At 34.0% G+C, this 15,345-nt stretch overlaps 2 protein-coding genes across 2 annotated transcripts; both read right to left on the bottom strand.

Annotated features, from left to right (window-relative positions):
- Positions 1-864: 864 nt before the first annotated feature.
- LOC131020627 (uncharacterized) lies at positions 865-5,201 on the bottom strand. The gene is made up of 2 exons (XM_057949560.1): positions 4,689-5,201; positions 865-2,462 (listed from the first exon to the last, which is right to left on the bottom strand). The coding sequence occupies exons 1-2, from the start codon at positions 5,037-5,039 to the stop codon at positions 1,068-1,070; spliced, it is 1,746 nt and encodes a 581-aa protein (XP_057805543.1). The 5' UTR covers positions 5,040-5,201; the 3' UTR covers positions 865-1,067.
- A 3,060-nt stretch (positions 5,202-8,261) lies between these two features.
- LOC131023619 (zinc finger protein ZAT9-like) lies at positions 8,262-9,060 on the bottom strand. Its single transcript, XM_057953161.1, is given in 2 exon segments — positions 8,262-8,674; positions 8,677-9,060. Coding segments are annotated over 2 exon segments (723 nt in total). The 3' UTR covers positions 8,262-8,335.
- Between the last annotated feature and the right edge of the window lie 6,285 nt (positions 9,061-15,345).

Genomic DNA, 15,345 nt, shown 5'->3' with positions numbered 1-15,345 from the left:
AAAAGTCGTATCATCATTTCATCAAAATCAAAATAATATATTAATATTATGATCGGATTTTACAATTAACTTTTTCAGCATTACAAATAATACTTCGTTGTGTTTCGTATTCTGATTTTGAAAAGTAGTCATGAGACTCATGCCAATGAAAATCACTTCATGTTTAATGTATAAAGTTATCATAATTGATTGTTTTATTTTATAGTATGGATTATGTCAAAACGGCGACAAATAAAATTAAGAGCGCGATAGATTATCAATACAACAGATTATTCAAATAGAGTTTATCTCTTAGGTGGCAATTATAAAGATCGTCTTCATCCATATACTAAAATTTATTATTATCTTCAACCATGATAAATTTTATCAAAATAAACATTTGTTTTTTCAAGCTCACCAAATCACAATCTTGCTTACAAAATACTCCCTCCGTCCCACTTTTTAGTATCCAACTTTCCTTTTTTGGTCGTTCCACATTTTGGTATTCATTTATATTTTTAGTAAAAGTAGGTGGGGCCCTTACTCCACTATAATTATTTTAACTCTCACATAAAAGGTGAGACCCTTATTCCACTTACAACACACCAATCACTTTATTAAAATCCGTGTCGTTCTCAACTGGATACCAAAAGCCGGGACGGAGGGAGTACAAACTAACGAGCCGAATTATATCAAGCTCAAGCTTAGCTCGACAAACTTCACTAACTAGAACTCGGATGAAGTTTTTATCCGAGTAATTCATTTTCATTTCCACTTGTTGCCAAACATAGCAATAAGTTTTAGGCAGAAAAGTGCAGGTATCATTATTTCATAATGTTTTTATACAAATATATAGATTATTGCTATTTAAAAAGAACAGATACGTTTATAACTCATCTTTTTGAATTTCTGAAACTTCAACATTAGGATGAACCATTTTCCCAAATACAAAATGATGGAACCTATGAGGTCATTAGAATTCAAAGACAAGAAAATATGCAGATAGCAAAAGATGCAACAGTTGTAGCTGCATTCCTCATTCAAGCGAGAACCTCAAAATCTGCTTCCACAATGTTCGAAACGAGAGGTCAGTTGGGAGGCGGCTGGATTATGCTTACCACATTCTGCTCTGACGAAGAACCTCCATCCAAGGCTGTTCCACATGTAACTGCCTGCTCAGAACCAGCAGCGACGCCTACCATTTCTGCTCCAGTTTCTGAACGTCCCTTGTTCCATGTTCCTCCTGTAGCGGTAGTCAACAGAAATGAAGCTCCAGCGTTTGTTACAAGTGGTTCTGGATCCACCACACCACTAGTCATAGTATCCACATTCTGAGCAGAAGCAACATGGTAGGCGCTGAATCCTTGCATTGTTGCTGGTCTTTGCGCTTGGGGAAGTTCTTGTCCAAATCTTTCTTGGCTTAGGAAGCGCTTGGCTTTTGATTTGTGCTTCTTTCCTGCCAAATGACTTTGAAAGACGGCGAGAGATTCACACTTTACGTTACATAATTCACAAACTAAAGGTGTAACCTCTTTTGGTTTAGGGGGCTGAACCAAAATTTTTGGCCGATCAGAAGGCCTCATTTTTCTGTTGCTCTTACCACCTCTCATTTTATGCTTGAACCCACGTCCTATGCGTTCACAATGATCCACCCTCATCTTTTTGGCTGATTCTTCGGGATGTTCCACCTCCTCCACCTTATGTTTTTCTCCTGCAACTTTACTTTCTTCATTAATTTCTTGAGAAGGTAAAACTTCTTGTTCAAGTTGTTGGTTCCCAGACCCCTCAGCCCGGTCAGGCTGTGAGACGACTTCTGACTTCAATTCAATAGTAGGCGTCTGATCAGCTTGTCCACTAATCACCTTTTTGTTGAGATTTTGTAATTCTTCGAACACTTTCAGTTTCTTTTTATGCTTTTTCCCATTCACGTGTTGTTGAAGAACTTCAAGGGTATTGCATTCAACCTTGCAGAGTTCACAGGACACTACTTTTGGAGATGGCGAAACAGATGCCGAATGAGCTGGAGCCTGCAAAGGCAGAAGTGTTTGGCCAATACTTGATGCACCGGACTGTACCATAGGAAGTGTAGCCGCTCCTTGGATTTCTGATTTGCCTTGAAATAATAATTTTTGGTCCTGAGCAGGTGCCACTGCATGCTTCCGCTGTACACAGCCTTTGCCACGTCCACGAACACGATATGTCCGGCCTGAGACCTTTGGTCGGGGACCATGATGGGGTTCACCAATTGACTGTGACAGGGGTTGACAAGGCCCACCTTGGATGTGTATTCCGCCATAGGCAGTTGCTGAATGGTCCTGAAAAGGTGTTGCTGCATTCATAGGCAGAGAATGACCTATGTCAAATCCATCAACACGAAATGCAGAGCTTGAGATATTGAGTTTTGGACCAAGATATGTATGGGGATCTCCTCTAGGGACTATTCCATCCATAACGCCAACACCTCCGTATAAGGGTTGTACAATCTGTAGAATCATATCACTTCAGATTTTCAAGTGCACAACACAAGGAAATATATAAATGGCAGAATCCAAGAATACTATCTGCTAGTGTAAAGAAATGCTTAAAACATTATTCTCTTCAATTAAGGGTTTCTTTTCTTGGTCACAATGAGATAGATAATGTTAATAATAAACAAGCATGAAAATGATAAAAATAAACTTACAAATAGACTGAGATGGAGAAAGCTCTTGCCTCTTTGTTTAGTTATTTAATGAAGTTCCGTGAAATTTAACTCTTGTCTACAGAATAGTATGATATGGTACTACATATTTGATATTCAAACACAGTCAGTTTCATGAAGATGCAATACGAAAAATACAAATGGTAGAAAGTTTTTAAGTTGGAAGGCAGTAGGACATATTGAACTTGGAATTCAGCATCTTAACCGTTGTTAAAGCACGAACATTGCATTCAATGTATATTGCTAGTTCGTATACATAAATCAACAAAACCAATTTATCAAAAGGAACAAGCTGCCAAGATCAGATGCAGATTAGGTAGAAAAATATGCTGAAACATTTTAATCGACTCTCATAGAAGCATAATGAGATCCTTAATATTGTAGCGCATGACAGGAACTCAGAATTATCAAACGCTCAGCGCTTATTGAAAAGTGGTGGTGAATACCCTGAACTGCAAGAAGTCATAGGCTCTAGCTAAACATTTCATTGAGATCATAAATGAGAATTTAGTTTTACATACCCTTCAAGCATATGACAAGAATAATATCAACTAAGAAGTGACAACCATGCAGTTAACTGACAGACAGAAAAAGAATTGAGTCACAAATAAATTGGTCCGGTAACACCAATTATAAGCTCAAAAATGAAATAAAGGAGAAGAAAAGTAAAGTTTTCTATAACCTTGTGCTTGCATAATAAGAAAAGTATAAGAGTTGCAGCCACATTGTCCAACCTGTCTACTTTATGTCTTCAGCAACAGACAACACCTAATATTTTGCAGATATGTAATAAAAAAAATATTGAGTGCTTCAAAAGTTTAAGTCTTCAATTTTCCATTAAGAAAAAGCTCAAATAATGAATGATGCTCAACAGCAGGACATCATCGACCAACCTGACCATAGAGGAACAAGAACTATCTAAAGGAAAGACGAATACACATTTACTGAATTGTGAAATCTTCCCAGCGCTTGTGACTACTTCTTCTGCAAAGGACAAAAACAACTTCAGGACAGATGAACCAACGTATAAAAAATTGAGCTGTACAACGGGGGCTGTTTCTTTGAGGTTTCATGTTGACAACGGACAATGAGTGATTTGGTTCGCCATGAGCTTGAGCAGCTTTCAATTTAGGCAGTACTTTAAGCTCAGGCATAACTATCAACTTGTCCAGCTTAATGAAAGCTTTTCTACTCAGCTAATTATAACTATCATGAACCAATAGTTTCTCGCATAAAGCACCAACTTCCGAGATCCTAATTGAAGTTAATGTTATGTAGAAAAGACGGTTACGAAGCATGATCAGCTTAGCAGAACACTGTCAACTTGGAGTTGCACAGCCTCGATTGATTAGCCAGAAAACAAGCTTGTAGTCAAATTCAAATAACTAGCTAAAAGACTAGCACATTGTTAGACATCAATCCAGAATGAAATCCAACATACGAAATCAACCATTTCAACCCCCTTCACAATTTCACAACTAGGACATGTCAAAATCCTATCGTTTCTATTACTTATCCAACTGTAAGGGACAGATCAAACTTATACACAAACGACATGTCACAAGAAGATAAACTACAGAGACGAAATTCCAAAACCACGCAGATGGCATCCAATTTGCATAATGCATCTTAAACAACTTCTCAATTATCATCGTCTTATACTCTTATGCATAGCATGCTCTCTGCTACAATTCTTTGAGGCTCAATATTCCCTGCTGCTGACTGTTCATCCTAACAATTCGTGCGTAAGACATTGATAAGACAGGTTTTTAAGCATATCTCGAATTTCAGCAGACTTAAATCTCAATAAGAATTCATCCATAAATTTTTCATTGTATCTACACTCATATATCTAAAGGAACAACAGCATTAAAAACAAGCTAGGTCATAACTTCACAAAACAACAAATAATACGATGAGCAACTACAGCACACAATTTTCTTTTAATTTTTTAATAAACAGAAAGAAAATTCAAAAAATAAGATATTAATGGGAAAAAAATCCACACCGGCTGATGAATCACCGTCTGGACGCCGGCATCCACCGGCGCCGGCTGTGGACCCGCAGTCGGAACACCAGCGGCGGCGGCCTGAGCTTGGTATTGATAATACGAATTCCGGCACATTTCTGGCATCGGCCGCGGCGGCGGCGGTGGCGTCACCCCAGGTGGGTTAGGCTCTTGTTCTTCGTGCTGTGATGGTTGTACATAGGGATTCTGGTAAGAATATGGATGAATGCTACTGCTGAATTGGGGGTTTGGGTAGGAATATGAATAAGAATTCGAATTATACGTGAATTGATCATAAGATCCATGGTTTTGAGAAGAGGGATCGAATTCGTGAGGCACAAAGTAATTCATGGTTTATTGTGATCGTGCAAATACAATTTTCGTTCAGTTCATGGCATTGGCAACGGAAGCAATGAAAATATTTTAGTATTTTATATACCCTTTTTATCGTGTAAGATGGTTTTATTTAAAAGCAAAAAAAAAAAAAAAAAAAAAAGAGGGGATTCCATCAACGGTCTAATCTGATTCGACGGGCATCATCACGTATAGGGATGGCCATACGATTTTTTGGTCGATCTTTTTAATAAAATCAAATCATTATCAAATTTATAGTGTATCATATAAGGGATGGTGCGGGTTTTAATAAAAAATTGGTAGATAAAGTGTTCAGTGAAAATAAGTGATTGTGGTTTAATTGATTGTGGGTTATGTTGAAATGAGTGATTGTGATTAAAAAGAGATTGTTGAGTCATGTCCCAAAATAGAAGTGATACACTCTTATGGGACAGACGAAAATAAAAAATATTATGTGATGCACTCTTACAAGATGGAGGGAGTATTTAATTTAAAAAAAAAAATCGGATCGAATTAAAAAATTAAAATAATTTGAAAAAAATAATTAAAAAAAAATCAAAAAGAATTAAAAATTAAGAAAAAAGTAAAATTAAATTAGATTTAATATCAAAATTATATATCAATATGTATATATATAAATATAAATTATATATATATATTAATATATTATTATATAAATATAATTCGATTTTCGATTTTTACAGAACCAAATCGAACGGAACTTCCTTTGAAAAATAAAATCCAAGTGATCAAAAAATTGAATAATATTTTAATATTTCAGTTTGGATCGATTCAATTATCCAATTTTGATTATTTGCTTACACCTCACATAGCGTTGGTACATAAATTATATGGATAAAAAAGAAATACAAAAATAAATATGCGTTATTACATAAATTATATCGATTAAAAAAAATAACACGAAAATAAATATCATTTGAAAAGAAGCATATCAATAGTTATTAGAAATAATAAAATTATTCATTTTATCATAGTACTTATTACTATACTACTAACAATTATAGTTATTTTTCGATTAATTGGATGAGCCGATTGAGATATCCCACCAATAGGCAATAGCCATCCCTATTTGGCTACTTTTATCAGCCGTTTTCCCGAGTTCGGCGATAAGGTTAAATGCAAAATTAAATCAATTGTACTTTTTTGGTTTGGATAAATAAATTAAATTAATTGTGCTTTAGTGTTGAGTTTTGTCAAAAAAAAATAGCTATGCATTCAATATTCATAATTGCAACTAAAGCTTCGAAACATTAATTTATAACTCTAAATATAATTCAATTAATAAAATGTTTCTTTTCCGATTAGAAAATACTAATATTTGCATCTCGTGCAATGCACAGGAAAATATCCTTTATAATTCTATATTTATATAAAATTGATAGTACTATATTTATAAATATAATAAAAATTAATTTTAACTAATATATTTGACGTAACACAATATAAAAAGAGGAAAAATAAATGAGGAATAATACAGCATGCTAGTATTTAGCCCAAATAACTATTTGATTTGAAGAACAGCATAGTCCATAATAGGGCACAATAAAGACTATTTTAGGTGCTAGAAAGTCATATATCAATGGATGATATTTCAAGAGTATAATTCTAAAGAGTAAATTCGAGAGATAGATCATGGCTACGAGCGTACCTAAGTCAGATAGATACACACGTCTCGTGTTCACTAAGATAGATATGTCGTAGAACATTCTTGAGTCAGAACTCATAAACGTATGCATATATGTTCCGCATATAAAAGCCTTGTGGAGGACCACTTTATATGTCTCTTTCTCTTTGATTAGCATTCGAATATCCTAACAAACTTGTGGAAAATGTGAGACGAGCGTTTCCAACTTAACAATGATATGAAAATGTGTCCCCGACGAATTGGTCAAAATACTCTCAGAGCAGGGGTAATTGATAGATGTTTCCTCATATATAAGCCTGAATATTCCACCTTTATCGAATGGCCTAATCCAAACGATAAAGTTAAGGCACCAAAAGAGTCTCTCCTCACCAAATATAATCAAGAATATCACTTTTGCTTCATATTTGACGAGCTAATTTTACTATTTCATTATTTAAATCTTGAACTCGAATTTAATAATAATAAATCAAAATAGAGAGTAATTTTATTCCCATTAACATTGACGATGACACCAATGGCGAAGTGGGAACTTTACCTTTTTTCTTTCCACTGAATATTCTGTTTTTTTGCTCTAACTTCCTTTAAGATGCAATTTTCTTTCTTGGGTAAATATCATGAAAACCCCTGAACTATACCCGCTTTATCAAAAATACCCTAAAAATTTTAAAATATTCTTTAAACCCTCAAATTATCAGATTTTTATCAAATATATCCCGCATCTATTTTCCGATCACCAAATACGTGATGTGGCTCGTCGGATGCCACAATATAATTTATATTCTTTTTTTTAAATGCAATGGCAAAAACGACGTCGTTTCGTATCATATCATTTTTAAAAAATCCACTCTGAAATTCAAAATTCACTCCCATCGTGTTTGAAATTCACGCTAGTAACCTATAATTAGGGATAAACACGGTAGAATATGGTACGAAACGAAGTTATTTTTTCCATGTCATTTTAAAAAAAATAGAATATAAATTACTTTGTGGCATCCGACGAGCCACATCACGTTTCTGCTAACCAAAAAATAAATGCAGGATATATTTGATAAAAACCTGATAGTTTGAGGATTTAGAAAACATTTCGAAAGTTTCAGGGCATTTTTGATAAATTGGGTGTAATTCAGGGGTTTTAATGATGTTTACCATTCTTTCTTTAAAAGCGACTCCTTTTTTTTTTACATAAATTCAGTTACAAATCAAAATTAAGTTAGACTAGTAAAATCAATTAAGTAACTGAACTGTAATAAAGTCATGTCAAAAAAATTCCAAGAATTATTATTCCCTTCGTCCCATTAATAGTGTCCTAGTGTCTCATTCCTTTTATGGCAATATTCTCTCTCAATATACCTAATATTTAAATAATTTTCATCAACCCACTTTATCTACTTTCTACACACTTAATTTCTGTGCTCAAAAGAAATGAAACACTACTAATTAGACGGAGGGAGTGTTAAATTAACACTATCATTAAAAATCTAACCACAGTCAAATTCAACTCTCGAAAGATGTGGAAACACATTTGACCAACTTAGAACCAAATTCCCATTCGTAATAATCAATAATAATCTCATTAACCATCCAAAAAAAAAAAAATTTGATTTCATTAAAAACATTTCAACATCGATCATTGCTCACCATCATCAACAGGAGCAGGGAGATTTAAATCAATGTCTAAATTTTCACCAATTCTTGAAATTATTCTCACACTCGATGCACCCCTAAAATGTGACCTCTTGTGCCCTCCCAACGCCTGCCCTGATGCAAAAACCCTATCACAAAAAGGGCACTCATGCACTTTCTCCTCCACCGCCGCCGCCGCCGCCGCCGCCGCCGCCGGGCCACTCGAAAACCGAGCCGCCACGTCAGTTTTAATCTTCTTGTTATAACTAGCCCTATGGCCACCGAGAGCTTGATAAGACTTAAACAACTTGTTACACTTTTCACATTTGTATTTCCCTCTAATTACCACCTTAGCCCTTTTGCTTTACGAAGATGACCCGAATCTTCTTCGTCGTCGTCGTCGTCGTCGTCATTCTCATTTCGTCTCTCCCATCTGTCTCTCGACAGCATCATCAAACAACGAGCGACATCTTCTTCGGTAGCCGTGTCCGAAACCGAACTCAACGGCGATCGCTCCTCGTAATTAGTAATTTCTCTTGCCCTAATTTTCGACGACGGCGCCGTCTCGCCGTCTTCTCGATTCTCGACGACTTCGCCTCGCGACGAGGAACACGAGTGCGTTTCCTCGACTTGTTTGGAGGAATTCATGGAGTGAGATCTCATGTGGCCACCTAGAGCTCTTCCATCACCGAAATTTCTGAAGCAAACTTTGCATCTGTGCCTCTCCATATTGAAGCACGCAGTAAAAGTGTGTCTGCAGAGGGGAAAGCTATGAGTAGGTGACAAGCATTCCTTCACCCACTGCATATATATATTTAATTTAATTTATATGTGTATTGTATTTTCTTTATAAATGTGAAACGGTGTGGGGTGTGTGTGTGTGTGTGTTTGTAAAGAACTATATATGCATCCAAGATTCTGAATTATATTTGAAGTTATATTTTTGTGTAAAACGGCAAGCAGAAGTTATTAGTTAAAATTTAATTGGAGCTACCTTGTATGTAACATGCAAGATTTGCATTCAATTCATCCCAATTTCCTAAACTGCCCCTGCCTTTCCTTCTATAAAAATTGGTCAAATATTATTCATACTTAATAGAGAAAGTTTGAATAATATTGATAGTTTCACATAGAGAGGTTAGTATGGTAATTAAAAAACGTGATTATGTTTTTGGACAATTGTCAAAAACGCTAGATTTGTTGTAACGCTAAATAGTGCTAGATTTTTTGAAGAGAGTATCAAGTAACAATTAGTTGGTAAAGTTCTCCCCAAAAAAATGGAAAATTTATAAATCAAAATATGGAGTCAATATTGAAATAATATAAAAATTATGTCTAATTTTAAAAATATAGCAAAAGTCTTGATTAAATAAGCAAGCAATTATCCTTTACTTTTAGGGTTACCTATTGAACTTTTATGAAATTCTGATTTTGTATATAAACTGTAAAATATGGAGTAGTATGGTAATTATTGAACTATTGATTTAATATGATTTTACTACTAATCAAGATTTCGGTCAAATTTACTACTGACATGACTAACAGAATAATACTACTGATTTTGCATACTTTGAATAGTGGCTTTAATATGCCACCACAAACGTCATTTTATTTCCTTGTAGATTATGCCAAGTCAATTATTTGGAATAGTCATATCAACAGTAAATTTGGTTGAAATTTTATAAAATCAAATTAAATCAATAGTTCACTAATTATCATGCTATATTTAAAAATTTATATGTAAAATTAAAATTTGAAAAAAAAAATTATAAATAATTAACCCTTACTTTTAATAATATTTCTCATCGTGATCTTCGTCAAAAAAATACTTGTGATGGTGTTGATGAGTGGTTATGGGCCTAATTAATATGAATTGTTAAAGAATTGGGAAAACCTCAAATATAACAAAAGTCATTAGCTTGATAAATTTTGCATTTGGGCAGATGTTGGACTGCACATCCATTCAAATGAGGACTCTCAGCCCATTAGCTTAATATTAGTTGGGCTCTCTCTCCCCTAACCATATTTGATATATATGCATTCATTTTGATGGGTCTTTACTTCAGCTTTTCTAATGCAATCTCCATAATTTGATGTTTGGAACATTTGCTGGCAAATATACGAATTTTGGAGATTTTTAAAAATTATATATGAATTTTTTTATAATAGAAATAAGTGGTTTTCTATTATATATATATATATATATATATATATATATGATTTTAAATTCTGAAGTTGAGTTGGTAGTTGAAAATTCCAATATAGTCGAATTGACGATGAGAAAAAGCAACAAAGTATTGAAACACACCAAAACATCATCGTTTATACCTAAATATGGGTTCCAAATCCACAAATCCTTCAATTGAAAAATAAATTAGGGTAGATCGAGTAGAATTCACGATAAGTTCAAAAAATGGATTCACGGCCAAATTGAAGTACAAAGACCATGCATGCATGGTCGAGAAATAATTCATATTGTGACAACGTATTTATGGGATGGATGGAGAATTTTTCAAAATCATCGTTGAGCTTGTCGATGGCACCTGGGGCCACTTTTTGGATTTAAAACTCATATTTAGTTATAAACGACGACATTTTGATGTGTTTCAATACTGTGTCGTTTTTTCTTATCGTCAATTTAGCTACAATGAAATTTTTTATTGTCAACTCAGCTTCTATTTGAAGAAAAATCATTGCAAAATTAAAAAAAAATATATATGAAATATCATATATTTATGTTTAGGAAAAGGCAATTATAGAAAACCTAAGGTTAATTCCGTTTTTTACAGACTAATCTCCATTGAACTTTGAAGGATATTAATCAAACGACCATATTCTTTAATATATAAATACACACACATATATAAAAGGTGATTCATTTTTAAAAATAGTAAATTATAATTTTTTCACTTAAAATACCTTATTATTTCTGAAAAATATTTTATTTTAATATCTTTGTTTATTTTTTATATATATCATCTACATTGGATCATGCGTATATTTTTTCTTTTGTAATTTTTTCTCTTATCCAATTAAAGTACTCCCTCAGTCCTCTTAATACAATAATATTGACTCACTTTTCATTTTTGTTTGTCTCACTGATAATTACACATTTTAAAAATACAAATAATTAAGGTCCACATTATTCCTTAATTTCATATCCAACTTATTTTAAAGTCTAAATTAGTGGTTTTCACTTATTTTACACCACAAACTTATCTTACAACTCTTACAAGTTGTCCACATTTACTTTACACACCTTAAACACTTCCTTCTTAACGTGCCCATAAAAAGTGTCATTATTAATTAGACAGAGATAATACATATTAGTTTAATTAATTTTTATCTCTTAAATATATTAGAGGTGTCAGTTATACAAATATACAAAATGATCACAAATATTCAGTAAATGTATATAAAATATTCAATAAACGTAAACAAATTATTACAATATTAATGTTTATAAAATTTGTGATTATACACATGGACTTTTAACATATTTATTTATTTTTTATACATGCTTTCTTGAACATTTAGTTAACATATGGCTCAATTGCACAATGTGGTGATTAATTAAAAATATGAGACTTCAAAATATGAGTACAATGAGTTGAAGGAATATTCATATTGAATTGTGAGATAACAATGGTTATGCATCTATCGATCTATTTGAAGATACATTCCTCAAAAATTATTTTAAAATCAAATAAAATGTGTCGTTTTAAGTACTTACTCATCAATCATCATACTTCAACAATATCTTTGATAATTTTTATTTCAAAGGACGAACAATAGTTGCTACAATTCATATATTGTACTCCCTCTGTCCCACTTTACTAGACCTATTTTTCTTTTTGAGTCGTCTCATTCGACTTGACATATTTCGTTTTTAAGTAATAAATTTTCAGTACAATAGATATGAACCCACATATTTGTACACTACTTTATACTATAATCTTACTTTCCTTAATAATCGTGTCAAAAAGATTTAGGTCAAGTTAGTTGGCTACAATTTAATTTTTTTTATACTCATATACTTTTATTAAATAATTAAATTTTAAATATAAAAAATATTTTTTTTAATAATGTCCCGTGCATGGCACCGCCACAAAACTTAATGTTAACCTAATGATTGCTTGTTAATCTAGAATGTAATGATTAATTAGACGACAAAATTTAATTCGGTACTAGTTCTATTTCTTTAAAAATAAATTTCGGTTTATCGGTTTTTGATTGGGTTTGGTATTTTTGTTTGGATTAATAGGCAAAAATGTCATATTCCTTTTGTTGTATATGAAAAATGTCTTACTTTATAAACTTAAGAATTTTATGCCCTAATTATATCAAGTACCTATTTTACCCTTTGATGTTGACGAGTTTACTTGGGTTTTTATGAAAGTCTTACACATTTGACCGATTTGACAGCTATAAGTCATAAAAGTCAATAATTTGACATCTATCAGTCAAGAGTACATATGATCGATGAGTGACTAGATCATGTGTCCGCCCGGGCTAAATCAATATTTTGAATTGAAAAACAAAAAATGATATAAAAAAAAATCTGGAAAAATATAGGAGTATAGAAGATATTTTGGGCAAAAAAAGTGTGGTTGGCTAAGCGAACAAGCGTTCTCTTTATTCATCAATCATTTGAGATCCCATTTTTTTATTTAAATATGATTGAAGATTAGATGCGAAGTAGGGTTGCAACTCCACGTGCAGCCCCTGCAGCTCTTTAAATTAACCCCTCACCTTCAATTTCACCATCGAATAATGTATATTCTCCCCTCCACAAAAAAATATAATTTGATATAATTTTTTTTCGATTTATACATAAAAACTTTGTCAATTCTATTAATATTTATGGGATCTATACAACTCACGTTTAAAGTAAAATCTTACTTCACTCACATATTATTAAAATTCGTATCATTCGGTAATTTTTTTATTGATTATGAACAAATACTCCATATTAATTATAAATCACAAATCGAATCATTCGTAATTAAGTAGTATTAAATATTATTTTAATATTAAATAGGTGAAGTTAGGATTGTCTCACAAAACTTGTCATTGCAAAAAAAATAAAAAATCAATGGTGATATGATTTAGACATATGTGGTAAAAGTCAAATCATGAATAAACTACAACATGAAAATGTCTCGTAAAACGTGCATATATATATATATATATATATCTATTCTTCATATATGGAAAAATAAATGACGATATTAGGCGAGATCGATAATATATAAGTTACGTAAAAAATGTAAAAATAATGTTCTTAATAAAATAAACCAATCGATTTGACGAAAGAATTTTTGAAGCCACCTATTTAGTATCTATAGTGATGGATGGCGATCGTGTCAAAGAATTTGGGGGTTGGCCACACGAATCTTATCTCCTTGACCCCTTCTATTTATTACATGATCTAAGTTTGTCCCTTCCCACAACCACTTGCATGGACCAAGCTTCTATCATAACACATGCATCTACCAAATTTCACACTATTTTAGATAATATAATAATTAACAAGACTTACAAGACAATCAAATGTTTACTTTATACTCTCCCACGCGTATCACTTGGTGGGCGACACATGTTTAAAGAAATACGTTGAGTGAAGAAAGAGATTTACTATTTTATAGGAGCGCTTGAAGATTACCGCCCTATTTCACATATCGGAAGTATCTATAAGAACATCGCTAAAATTCTCGCGGGAAGAATGAGGAAGGTCATGAATTCCATCATCTCCGAGAATCAAAGTGCTTTTTTATCAGACAGATATATCATGGACAGTGCGGTGATCCTCAATGAAGTGGTTGGTGAAGCAAAGAGGAAAAGAAAGGGAAGAATTGTGTTCAAAATTGACTTCGCGAAGGCGTACGACTCTGTCGAATGGGACTATCTTGACACTATGATGAATCGTTTTAACTTCGATCCGAAGTGGAGGAACTGGATTTCTGGATGCCTTCATTCGGCCTCGGCGAATGTCTTGGTGAATGGTTCACCATCAGGGGAGTTTCGCCTTGAGAAGGGACTCAGACAGGGAGACCCGCTCTCCCCCTTTTTTTTTTCTCGTGGCTGCCGAAGGTCTTCACTCGCTCATGGAAAAGGCAATTGAGAAAAGTTTGATTCACCTGGCCTTCATTGGGCAAGACGAGATTAGAATCTCGCACCTGCAATACGCGGACGACATGGTCTTCATTCTGGACGATAGCGAAAGCAATGCAAAGGCAATGAGGTACTTGTTGGGTATTTTTCAAGTTGCTCTCTGGACTTGCAGTTAACTTCGAAAAGAGCAGCCTTATTGGGATTGGTGTTGACAACGAGAAAGTGGAGAGAATGGCGGCTGAACTAAGGTGCAAGGTGGGCTCAAATCCTTTTAACTACCTCGGGCTGAAGATTGGAAGTGGATTAAACAAAGTGGTGAACTGGAATCATTTAGTGGAGAAGGTTAAGAAAAAGATTCAAGGATGGAAGACGAGAAGCTTGTCCCTCGCTGGGCGTGTTACTTTGATCAAATCAGTCCTTGCGGCAATACCGGTCTATCAGCTCTCATACACCTGTATTCCCAAGACCACTATCAAAGCTCTCATCTCTCTTTTCGGTAAGTTTCTCTGGGGGGGGGAAAGGCTGATTCGGGGTCGATTTCTTGGGTAAAATGGGGAGACTTGTGTGACGATTTCAAACAGGGCGGGCTGGGTTTTAGAGACTTGGAGTGTTTCAACCATGCACTTGTGGCAAAATGGATGTGGAGGTATCTTTCAGGAGGGGAAGGGAAGCTTTGGGTTAAGATTGTTAGGTCAATCTACGGAGAGTTAGAATGGGACAGCGGAGGTTGCAGAGTGGCAAAGCAAGGGAGAGCTAGGGGGGGATGGTGGCCGAGCGTGGTATCAGTTGTCGGGGAAAAGAGTGGGAATTGGTTTACCAAGAATATTGAAAGAGTGCTTGGCAACGAGCGTAACACCAAGTTTTGGGAACATCGGTGGGCTGGGGTTAGACCTTTATGTG

This window comes from Salvia miltiorrhiza, chromosome 4 (genome assembly GCF_028751815.1).
Source record: "Salvia miltiorrhiza cultivar Shanhuang (shh) chromosome 4, IMPLAD_Smil_shh, whole genome shotgun sequence".
NCBI lineage: Eukaryota > Viridiplantae > Streptophyta > Magnoliopsida > Lamiales > Lamiaceae > Salvia > Salvia miltiorrhiza.
Note: the sequence above shows the minus strand (reverse complement) of the source record. Positions and strands in the feature narration are given on the sequence as shown.

Coding starts and splice junctions, on each gene's coding strand:
- LOC131020627 (XM_057949560.1), bottom strand. CDS start 5,039: ATGAATTACTTTGTGCCTCACGAATTCGATCCCTCTTCTCAAAACCAT. Junction 2,463..4,688: donor AGACGGTGATTCATCAGCCG/GTGTGGATTTTT, acceptor ATGATTCTACAG/ATTGTACAACCCTTATACGG.